Here is a 12,515-nt window from a genome sequence, read left to right as displayed (position 1 = left end):
TAGAAGACATTTGTTCCTTTTTTTTTTTTGGGAGGGGGCGGGGGAGTAGCCTATGTTCATACAAAGTATTATTTTAAAACTAACAAATTTTGTCCCGTAAGTAGGTCAATAAAATATCACGCATTGAGCAAGGTGGCTCAGTGGTTTCTTTTACTTAGTTATTATTTATCGATGCTGTATCAACTACTAAGTTATTTAGCGACGATGGGATTGATGATAGCGAGATGGTATTTGGCGAGGTGAGGCCGAGAATTCGCCATAGATTACCTGACATTCGTCTTACGGTTGGGAAAACATCAGAAAAATTCCAACCAGATAATCAGCCCAAGCGGGAATCGAACCCGTGCCTGAGCGCAACCCTGGATCGACAGGCAAGCGCCTTAGTCGACTGAGCTATAATAATAATAATAATAATAATAATAATAATAATAATAATAACATAAAAGGTAAAAAGGTAAAGGTATCCCCGTAACATGCCATGAAGGCACTTGGGGGGCATGGAGGTAGAGCCCCATGCTTTCCATGACCTCAGCACTAGAATGAGGTGGTGTGGTCGGCACCACGCTCTGACCACCTTTTACCCCCGGGAAAGACCCAGTACTCAATTTTATAGGAGGCTGAGTGAACCTCGGGGCCGAGAAAAAATCCTGTCACCACCTGGGATCGAACCCCGGACCTTTCAGTCCGTAGCCAGCTGCTCTACCAACTGAGCTACCCGGCCGCCAATAATAATAACATACAATTAAAAAAAACCAGAAACAAAATTAAAACATAAAAAGTAAAAAAGCAAACAATATGAGTAATGCTGGAAAGATTGCATTAATCTTAGGGATATTTTTTGAGGATCAGAAATATTGATGGTAGGCAATTGTATGACAACGTTGTTATATTTTTACTAGTATTACTGTACTCATTATAAATACATTATAATATTATAGTAATTAGGGACTAGGTATTTAAAATGATAATCATTATAATGATTTATAATTATTGATACGAGACCTTATTTCAGTCACAGTTGACTGTTTTCAGAAATTCAGTTCCAAAGCATATTAGTTATTGCAATGCCACCACAATGGTCTACTGGCTAGAGTGCTGGGCTTATAATCCTGTGGACCTAGGTTCGATTCCCGATTGTGTTGTGCAAGCCTGTGATCCAGGTAACACAGGGATTTTCTCTAGAAGCTCTGGTTCCCTGTGCATCCCAACAAATCTCCATCATCTCATCTCATGAGGGGTGCAGCATAGATCAGCCTCCTATGGCGCACACTGGACAATGACTTTGTGAGTAGATTGGTCTGCATAACTGGCTTCATATGCGTGAATCACAAACAGTCCAGTACAGTCATTAGTAAAATAATAATTATTTGAATTGCGATTAAAATAATTAAAATATCATTGAATTGAATTGAAAGAGGAAAATTGGGAGGACAAAATTTAAAAGGTACGCAAAACGCGTCCTTGCAAGGGGTTCAGGGCTGTAAGAAACTAAATATGTGAGCTCCAAGCCTGTTGGCCACTAGTCTCACTCTGGGTTACGCTGCTCCACTAAAGGAGCTCTAGAAAATGTTTAAGGGGAAAAACCAAAAATGGACGTAACCTCTTAGGTACCACATACGCGAGGGGATGGAAATGTGATCAAAGTGATCACGGGACGGGACAAGGAAGAAATGGCTGGTGTAAATCTGCACATTGAAATGAACTGTGTCATTTTGCAGTGCAGGAGGAGTCGAGAAGACTCTGTCGTCTGTTGTTCGATGACAAGGCAGGTGAAGATCGTCAGAAGAGATGCCGTGGATTCTGAATCTGCAAATTGAAAGGTTCTATGTCCTTTCGCAATGCGACTAAATAAGTGACCTCGCAAATTAAATAGGCAATTTATAGGTTCTGAACTAGGGCATTACATCGTTGTTAGAAAAGGGAAAATATGGGGAAGGGCATATAGGTCCGTGGCCCATTTCTCTTAGGGCTCATCCCGACATTTGAAGACCTCCCTCAAAGAAGGTTGTATATAATATACTTTTTTATATGATATAAAACCTTCTTTGAGGGAGGTCTTCATTTGTCTCAACACCTTAGGAAAACCACGGAAATACCTTAGGCAGGATGTTGTCTCATATAAGAGACTAGCCAATTTGGCTTTTAGGTAGGGGGTATGATTATGTCTTGAGCCTTGTTGAATTGTCTCAAAGTAGAGACCAGCCCTTCGGCTTTATGTTGACTCAGTTACAAAGAGATAGGTAGGGATAGATGTAATTAATTAAATTTAGAAAAATTACCGGGGTCATGGGGATATGAGTACAGGTCCGTGGCCCATTTCTTTTAGGGCTCATCCCGACATTTGTCTTAGCGCCTTAGGAAAACCACAGAAAAACCTTAGGCAAAATATCAGGATTTCAATCTGGTCTTATATTTCTAGCACACTTTATAGTTTCAGTTCAGGATGATAGTTGGTAACTTATGTTCTTTTCCCCTCTCTTTGTTAAATTATGTGAAATAACAAGAAGAAAACAGTTATGAGTCGATTGAAATGGTGTTATTTTTTAATTAATGGCCCATTATACAATAGTAAAATATATACATTTCTAGTAGAATTGATTCACTCACACTGAATATGAATAAAATCCATCAAATATCTTAAAACAAATCATTGTACAGGTGGCATAGAAATAAATCACTTTCTCAAATCAGGAGTTCTGAAAAAGTAATTTTTCGTGAAAGTCTCTGAATATATTTTTAGTACCACAACGTTTTCTGTTACCCATTGTATACTGTAAACATTTTATTAAGTGGCTTTTTTCTATTGCACAGAGAACCTGTGTGTAGAAAACAAAACCAGGTCATAAGAATGAAATTATTCACAATGACAAATGCTATCTCCATGCCACACTTTCTCTCTGTGACTCATAAAGTTTATCGACACTTTCTCGGAAATTATGCAAGGCTATCTCGCCCTTTTTTCTGCCAGTTCGACTGATAAAATTCGATATACTCCGAGCACCATACAAATTTAATTAAGGCCACTAATGTGTAACATGTCGAGTTTACTGATGAGGAAATGCTGGAGATCTAGAGACTAGATTGTAGAAGCTCTGTTTTCATGTAGTTACACGAGGCAACTGACAATTCTCTAAGCAGCAATAATAAGTAAACATGCTGATAATTAAAGAAATGAATACCTATATAATAATTGATAAGAAACGTGAGACAGTATAGGGCAGGTAGCAAAACAGTGAATTAGGAATTAATTAGAAATGCAAGACAGGGGTATGAAACAGATGATTATGATTAAATCAAATTGAAGAAGAGGAAATTAACTTGAGCGGAAATTATGAACAATGAACTGATATGTAGAAGTGTGAACAATTTTAAAATGATGATGGACCGAAAAAGCAAAACTCAGAAGGTCCACCATAATAAAAAAAAATTATAATGTTGTCTGAGAATATATATCATATCCCTTAGTATAATCTCCTCTTCTGCTAATAACGATATATCATCAGCAAATCTTATGCACTTTATTCTTCTTCCTCCTACTACATCGATTCTTCGTCTGTTGGTCACTGTTTATTCTTTGGAATATGTCGTGTAATTTAGAAATTATAGCCGCGACAAAACGCCCAGAAAATATGTCCACTGACTTTCTGGGATGGCACCCAAGCACTGGACCAAATTTATAGACGCACTGATTTAAAAAATAAGAGGATCTGGTGGAAAGTTTTGATATACTGACGTCATTCTACTTTGGTTGTCTTGGAAATACGTCCTATGCACTGAATTCAACACTCCATTCCTATACACAGGGAGTCCACAGATATTAATAACCTACTTGGGAGGGGAATTTACAATATAAGATTTTAATTGTTATATAGATACCTTAACATGAAAATGAGCAGTTTGTAAAGTAATTTCAAATCCAAAAATAAACAATATCAGAAATTATTCTTGCACTGATGTGATGTTTTCAAGTGATGATGATTCTCTTGAATGTATGAACCGTGTATCTTACAGTTATCAGTCACATTCTAGTATCTATTTTAAGGGGTGTAAAACAAATGACTCACACAGACTGCTATACAAGTCAACTTCAAGAAATCATTCAATAGTTAAATTAAATTATGTTTTATTTAGTGATATTCGCAAATGCTGCCAGTGTGCTGGAATTTTGTCCTGCAGGAGTTCCTTTTGCATGCCAATAAATCTACTGACACGAGCCTGTCGCATTAAGCATACTGAAATGCCATGAATCTGGGTAGGGATAGAACCTGCAACCTTGGGCACAGAAGGCCAGTTAAAAAAAATGTTTTGGTATAGTAAGAGTGTTAAATGAATAATATAATAAACTTAAACTTAAATCTTACAGAAAATTGTATTCATTAATCCTTACCATACCATAACTCCTGTATAGACGTTACATGCAATCATAATCCTGTCACTTTTTTTTTTTCCATAAAAATGTTTTAGACAGACAGGATACATTGTCTTCCTTTTTTTGCTGTACTGTCGTAAATGAGCTTCTGAAATAAATCCCAAAAGACAAAGGATATTTGATCCTCTTAATAACATAGCTCGATCTAAACAAATAGGAATCCCTTTTCAGCTAAACACGAAGACAGAGCCAATCTTCTACACCTGTGGTTTTCTTTTTCATTATCCCAATAAATCTTAAGATTTCTTTGCTTCAAGTACTGTTCATGTAGTTCAGAATCTATTTTATCAGAAAGCCTCAAGTCTCAAAACTAAAGATTTTGTGCCATTTCTATGTTGTGCACTTCTCTCATATTCAGGAATTTGATTCTGATATTTCCAGTCACTGAACTTCGAAGAATACAAATGAAAACTTTTGCATTTAGAAAATAATTTACAAAGAAACAGAAAAGTTTTCTTCACTTTGTTTTTTTTTTTATTTCTCCATCTTTCTGTTAACTTGCTATAAAACATCACATGTAGATGCTGTCCTTATCTCAGAGGAATATATACTTACTTATTTACAAATGGCTTTCAGAGAACCTGGAGGTTCATTGCCACCCTCACATAAGTCACATAACCTGAGTAAGATTAATCCAGTTGGTAGCATATCCCAGCTCCCTCAAATCCATTTTAATATTATCCTTCCATCTATGTCTCAGCCTCCCTGAAGGTCTTTTTCCCTCAGGTCTTCCAACTAACACTCTATATGCATTTCTGGATTCACCCTTGCATGCTACATGCCCTGCCAATCTAGAGGAATATACACAAGTAAAATCTCTATCCTTCACACTTTGTTCACTTAGTAAGGGTTATTTTAGGTGTCAGAAAAGTCTGGAAGTTCTGTTGTCTGTTCGCTGGTGATTCAGACACAGCTTTGATATCGTTTTATTCTCAGTTGTACTCAACTGCTTATCTTTTTCTTTGATTAGTTTAAAACTTAATTTACTCAAACTGGTTTCATTTTTTATTTTATTTTATTTTATTGGGTTATTTTACGACGCTGTATCAACATCTAGGTTATTTAGCATCTGAATGATATGAAGGTGATAATGCCGGTGAAATGAGTCCGGGGTCCAGCACCGAAAGTTAGCCAGCATAAAACTCGTTTCATTTCGCAATAAATACACGCATATATCAATTTTTTCATATTATTTTCCGTATCGTGAGAACTAATCAAGATGGCATAACGCATACGCAGAAATACTTTGAAAATATTGTGTGCTCATTCTTTCTTGGAGCGACTGTACATTTCATATTACATATCTTATCTTGTGCATAACACAGGCACTGGAATGTTCAACAGCATTTTCATAAAATTCGTAAGAGCCACTGACAATTCTGTTGTGAAATAACAACCACTTCTTCTAAAGATGACCGGAAGTTGTGTAATTGACGGTGGAATAAATTTCTTCTTCTTTCCTGGAGTTCAGTGTTTTTATTAACTTAAATAATGTCCTCGCCTTCAATTTTAATTAGGACATCAAATAAAGCTGCAAAGTTGCATTAGCAAAATTTATCACAGCATTGTGCAAGGATCATTAAACCATATTAATAATTATTAACAATGAAAATCCTGGGATATCTGAGAAAAATTACTAAATCCAGAGACATTCCAGGAACGATTTTTTCTGGGGATAGAAAGCAAAATTCGGGGATTATCCCCAGGAAACAGGGGCGTCTGGTAACTTATCTTACATTAATCTTCTGGAGGATTGTTTCCCCTTCTGGAAGGGTAGAAGGCACTTTCACACTGATCTCAGAATCATACTGCACTACCACTGATATGTCTCCAACTCTTGCACACATTCCTCAATGTGTTGTTTTTTTTTTTTGTGTGGATAATATCAATACTTACTTTGGTAGAACTGCTGAAATATTAGTAGGAGATCGGGAAATATGTTGTCACCCACATAAAGAGCAATTCGAGTGATAATTCAATCTGTCTTGTACTCAACATGGCACTGAAGCAGGACTCACACTGGATGTTCATTCGGTACTACTAAAAATTTAATAATTTTGCATTGCATACTGACAATCAAAAGGGTTTATGTGAATTTCTAAGGTACAATATAGGAAATTATTGAATCATTTTAAGCTACGGTGGCAGTCTCTTTTGCTTTGTGTTTCAAAACTAATTAAGATGACACTGAAACTGCATTTCCTTCCTCAGACTGAAATTCCTATTTTGAACATTTTTCTTCCAAGATGAGCTCAACAAAGCATTGTTCTGGCTTGTTCACTCTCATGTCAGTTCTTCACCTTAAAAATCACTTGAAAACGTTTTGAATGTTGTTAAAAACAAAAGCAAAATTTAAAATCTCCAAAACTCATATAAATTTTGAGACAATAGGAGAATGAATGTTACATTTTCTAAGTTGAAATAAGACGTGTTTATGGTGCAACAGGGAAGGAGTGACAAGATTGGTTCTGTATCAAGAATTTTGGTCTACCTGGACTGATATGAACCTACTGTTGAAATACAATAAGTGATATAAAGTGCTTCAACCAGTTCTGTAAATTTCGGAAGTTCTTAAAAGCCCTGTCTGGTTAAATTTCAGATTTTTCTAATTCAAGAGATTATTTTTTTATCACAAGAACTGTAAAGAAAATCCGAATGTTGTAGCTCGATTTGTTCTCTGGCAATCCACTCACACAGTTTTGCATCACACTGCCGATGACATCAGAAGATCCTCTGCGCTTGCATAGTATTATTGCTCACTAATGCATGCTGTTGAAATAATTATGACGATTTACTGTGTTTTTGGTTGTTTTAATCACCTTGAAGATCACTGGAAGGGTAATATAAGTTCTCATAAATTTCCAAATAGAGAAAAATCTCCAGAACGGTACAATGCATGGCTGAAAAGAATCAATCACAAAGACTTCGTTCACTTGTGTGCTCTGTTCATTTCATGAAGACGGCTGTGAACTCCCTTGCCTATTGAACCCAGTTTACTTCAAACTAAAGAACGCAGAACTTTTAAAAAGAATGTGATTCCTTCTCTGCAACTGAAGGGACAAAAACAATTATTAGATACATCATTAAAAGGAACGAAAAAAGACAGTGCTTATATCAGATAAAAAGTAGTACAGGAAACAATAATGCAAACGGAAGCAAATACTAGTTTTCAGTGTTGTGAAGTTAGTTACGAAAATTTCATAAGACACATTCAGCCAGATGAATATCAAGAAAAATCAAATAACAAAGAAACGCAATCTTGTACCAAATTGTCAGAAAGTGGTGTACAGTGTGAAATGGGGCGTGAAATATATGAATACCTGCGGGGAAAAAGGTTGTAACAGGCAAAACCTAAATTTTCCAAGATAAAAAACCATTCTGACAACATTTTATTGACATATTTTCAATTTTTTTTCTCTGGACTACATAGTAGTTCTATAACAATGTAGAGGCATGGAAAAACATTTAACAAGGCTGAACTTTCATAAATTGAACAAAATACTAACTTTTCCATGTTACAAGGTTGTAACACTTCTTAACATTGTTGGTTACAACCTTTTAACAATTTGTGCAGTATCTTCTAGAGTACTCCTTCTATTGACATCTCTAAGTTCCACACATTCGGCAGATAGATAAAGGGATCGTTGATTATAATCCATCTGGTAACATTTTTGTTGTCCTCCTTACTTAAATCCTTGCATTGATAAGGGCATTTGCATGAAGCCATCTGCAACAAAGTACATGTTTAGATTGTAATCGTTATGTTGTCCTTTACTAACTTAATTTTGTATTCAAAATGTTAATTGTCTCACCATAACCTAAGATTCATATGAGGTATAACCTTTAAGCACCCACCTCTTCACTTGGTCTAGGTTAGTTTCCAGGAGCTATGCAGTATATGGTTGTCCAGAATTCCTCTTCCACTTTGACATATTAACTTTTTACCTTATTTCTGTCATCACAAAGCTTTGGACTAACTTTCAAGCATGCTCTGTCAGCCATTGCTCCTGCACAATATAATCTCAAATATAAACAGACAAATATCCATACATAAATTCCTCAAGGCTTCTACAACCTTTCTGCATGGAAACATGCCTTTGAGAAAAAATGCAGGTTACAACCTTTTTGTCCGTAGGTATTCATATAGAGATTTTGAAACAAGTGAGATCTCTAATGAAATAGCGACAATCCAGAATAAATCATTTACATTATCGGCCAGTGACAGTGGTGGAACTGAAGAAGAAACGCAAAGCGATATTTGCCAGAGTTTCTGTCAACAGGTTGATTGCAGAGAAGTGCTCTGCTTATGGCAAGTGCAGTGCGACTTTTCCACAGAGCTATGAGTACAGGGTTTGGATCTGTGACGGAGCCTTCTATTGGACGGTACCTGCGAGCTCCTCATTTGCTACAGGGGGGAAGGGGTTAACGGCACTGGAGCTAGACAAGTACATCTGAATAAGGCTTTGTGGACATTTATCCAGATGGTGATGTGTTCACCAGGATCAAAGTGTTTGGCAAACAGTAAAGAGAGTAAAGAATTAATTGATTAAAGTTCACATTAACACTTTGTTTGTTAAAAACATAAAATTGTTTACTCACACGTTAAAAGTGTTAGAATTTTTAAAAAAGGTATATACTTTGGACAGACGGCCCGTTTCGACGTGATGTTTCGTCTTCTTCAGTGTCTCTTGAACTACTGGTGGTCTTGAATTCTGCGATGTGCATTTCTCGGTTGTAGGGGTGGGGGTGTGTTGCTCTTATGGTGGGGGCTGGTTGTTTGTGTGTTATGACGTATCATGACGTCGAATAATGTGTGGGTATTGAACTGTAATTGTGTATTAAGTATATGTTGTGGGTATGTTATTGTATGTTTATATATTTCGTATTATTCTAAGATGTTTAACTGTCAACTTTTTGGTGTAATGTGTGAAATTTCCATATCTGTTTCTATATTATTGTAGTCATGATTATTGTTGATAATGTGGTCTGCATAATTTGATGTGATGTAGGGTTTGGTTATAGCTTTAATATGTTCATTATATCTTGTGTGAAAGGATCTTCCAGTCTGTCCTATGTAAAAATGTGGGCAACTATTGCATTTTAGTTTGTAAACTCCCATTGAATTATATATTTTTTTTAATGTTTAATGTGATTATTTAGGTATTTCTGTGTTGTGTTATTTGTTTTGTATGCTATCTTGTATTTTAGTTTTCTGAATGAAGTTGCAATTTTGTGAGTATTGGTATTGTGATATGTTATTGTTATGTATTTATTCTCGCATGGTGTTTGTGTTGGTTTGTTCTGTTTTTGTTTTGCCTTTTTATTAGTGTGTCTATTATGTTAGGGTTGTATCCATTGTCTTGTGCTATATATTTTATTGTGTTTAATTCTTCAGTGTAGTTGTCATTGCTCATTGGTATATTAATTAATTAATCCGTACAATGACACACAGATTACTTTCTGCAATAAATTAAATAATATATGCATACAATATAATTTTAAAATCTTAAAGGGGAAAAACAAAAGTCACAGCATTCCCCGAAAAACAACAAATGTGGTCAGAAATATCAGAAAACTAAATTATACTTCAAATGAGAACCTTTCCCTAGGCTACGATCTTATTTCACTACAGCTGAGATACAGTGAATAAAATAGCAAAGTTTCACATCTGTGGAACAATTAAGCAAACATTAAGCAAGAAAAGTGACAAAAGAAAATCCAACTGAAATTTTACACATTAGGATTCTAGTTCTAGTCTATGGACCAAAGACAGCAAGTAACGCGTGAGAATTGTCATGCACACTCAGATAAACGTTGTACAAAAGACAGAAATGAAAAAGAATCTCGAAATATTTATAACATAACAAGAACAAACACAGATAACCATGCTAATAATAAACAATGGACAGTAAAAATAAAGGCTCAGGTGTAACATACCGTATTTCATCGCAAAATCGTCGCATGTTTAATGCCTTTTTTTCGAGTGAAAATTTATGATGCAATCCTTATGTGAAGAATAAATGAAAATTGTAATGAATGGCGCATTAACTTCCAGTGATCAGCATCCAAGCAATCAGCAGCATACTGAAACCTTAACTTGAACAATACCTTAAAAAATAAAAATTGTTGTAGTGTTATTAAACTGAAAACACTTCTTCAATGACTAAAAACATTCACAGTATTGTTGAATCACATGTAATGGTGCATCTGACACACTGAAGTCGATATTATGGACCAGAAAGAAGATTGGTCGAGGCCTAAAGAAGTATTTGAAAACTCAGAAACAACAATTGTACTGAAGTGAAGGCATTGCTTGGTGCTAACATCTCACACCCCCACTCCATTCACTTCCGTCAATGCCCACTACTGTTTCTTGCACATTCGACCTTGAGCACGGAGGTGTTCTGTGTCACAGTGGTAGCACGTTACTTTTAAATAATTCTAAAACGGGAAAATCCAAAATATATCCATGTGATGATCATGCAGTGAAATTTTTAAAGTCCTGATTAGTTTGTCTATAAATACATGTATGTCTGTATCCAATGCCTAACCATTTCACTTTACGTGGTTCGGGTTCTGCATATTGCGGACAGATGGCAGAACTGTGACCCGTTTTCTAGTTGCACACCACTTCGGCCTGTACATGATGTATATCTGTGGAGAGTTACGTCGTGTACTAGGGTGAATGTATGTGTAAGTGCAAATTAAGCTTTCAGGAATAACTCCCTGTAAAGTTAATTTGAATAATTTCGAGGGAAAAATTGTTCCGGGGCCGGGTATCGAACCCGGGATCTTTGGTTAAACGTACCAACGCTCTCCCACTCAGCTACCCGGGAACTCTAGCCGACACCGATCCAATTTTTCCCTCGAAATTATTCAAATTAACTTTACAGGGAGTTATTCCTGAAAGCTTAATTTGCATAATACACGTCACTGTACGTAACAGAAAACCACAATTTAAAGTCACACAGAGTTAGTGTGCACTCAAATGTTGGTTGCTTGACGGTTGTCAGCCCACTTTGAGGTCTGTGGATATAGAGGGAAAAATTGGATCGGTGTTGGCTAGAGTTCCCGGGTAGCTCAGTGGGAGAGTGTTGGTACGTTTAACCAAAGGTCCCGGGTTCGATACCCGACCCCGGAACAATTTTTCCCTCGAAATTATTCGTATGTGTAAGTGTTCATGTAAGTATAGTGTATGGAATGAGAGATGATGATGGAGATGAGAAAGGGAGAAGGGGAAACCCGGTGCTGGCACGTAGCCTACTTCTGTTGAATAGCACCAAGGAGGCTGCCAGGCTTAACCTCTCCATCCGACGGATGAATCAGTATCAACAGTGACATGTGCCATCACTGCGCAGATTTGGGATTTGGGTGCAACCGACGATTATGGTATGATGCAGAGCAGGTAAGTTAACAAAGAGGAGCAGAGGATTTCAAACTGCTCCACAGCATGACACTGTACGGAAAATGATCGCTTGTGTTGTTTCATCATGTTAATTTTTATTTCTTATGTCTACAAAAACAAACAAACACTTGTCAGAAAATGACATCCATCTGCATCCCGCAACTGATCCGCACTTCAGTCACTAGCGTTGCCGTCAGACCCCGAGGCTCCTGCAACACACAAGAGAGCAACAAGTAACGTCTGGGCACTCGTTAATTCTTCTGCATTTCCCACAACACAGGCAGTAACAGTATCACGTTCTCTTTGGTATTGGGAGTAGACATGACTTTTCCTTTACGTATCTCCATAAAAAGTAATCCAAAGGTCTCATGTGAGGTGAGCCATCAAGCCATGCCCAACCCTCTACGTTATTTTTTGTTGCCTTTCTTTCACAAGACCTCATTTGAGAAAAAAAAAGTTTCACACAAAAGTTACCTGAGGAGAACCAGAAAAACTTCCATAACTCCATTCAAAATATCACAGCTGCCCCCGTGCTTCAAGAGTGGGGCCTAACAGCCTTGTCTCTGAGATTTGGAAAAGTCAGCGTTTAGTTTTATTGATCCATTTAAAAGAAACTGATTGTAACACTATGTGAGCCACCTATGCAGTGTCAGGAACAAATACTACCAATAAGAAAGTTCT

The 12,515-nt window shown here is 36.7% G+C and overlaps 1 protein-coding gene across 1 annotated transcript in view; it reads right to left on the bottom strand.

Annotated features, from left to right (window-relative positions):
* Positions 1–11,904: 11,904 nt before the first annotated feature.
* The window catches only part of Ctr9 (RNA polymerase-associated protein Ctr9), a 33,023-nt gene continuing 32,412 nt past the window's right edge, over positions 11,905–12,515 (bottom strand). The window contains exon 17 of the mRNA XM_069824938.1: positions 11,905–12,043. Coding sequence (XP_069681039.1) covers positions 12,009–12,043 — 35 coding nt within the window. The 3' untranslated portion in view covers positions 11,905–12,008. The remainder of the gene's footprint in view (positions 12,044–12,515) is intronic.

Source organism: Periplaneta americana, chromosome 4 (genome assembly GCF_040183065.1).
Source record: "Periplaneta americana isolate PAMFEO1 chromosome 4, P.americana_PAMFEO1_priV1, whole genome shotgun sequence".
Lineage (NCBI taxonomy): Eukaryota > Metazoa > Arthropoda > Insecta > Blattodea > Blattidae > Periplaneta > Periplaneta americana.
Note: the sequence above shows the minus strand (reverse complement) of the source record. Positions and strands in the feature narration are given on the sequence as shown.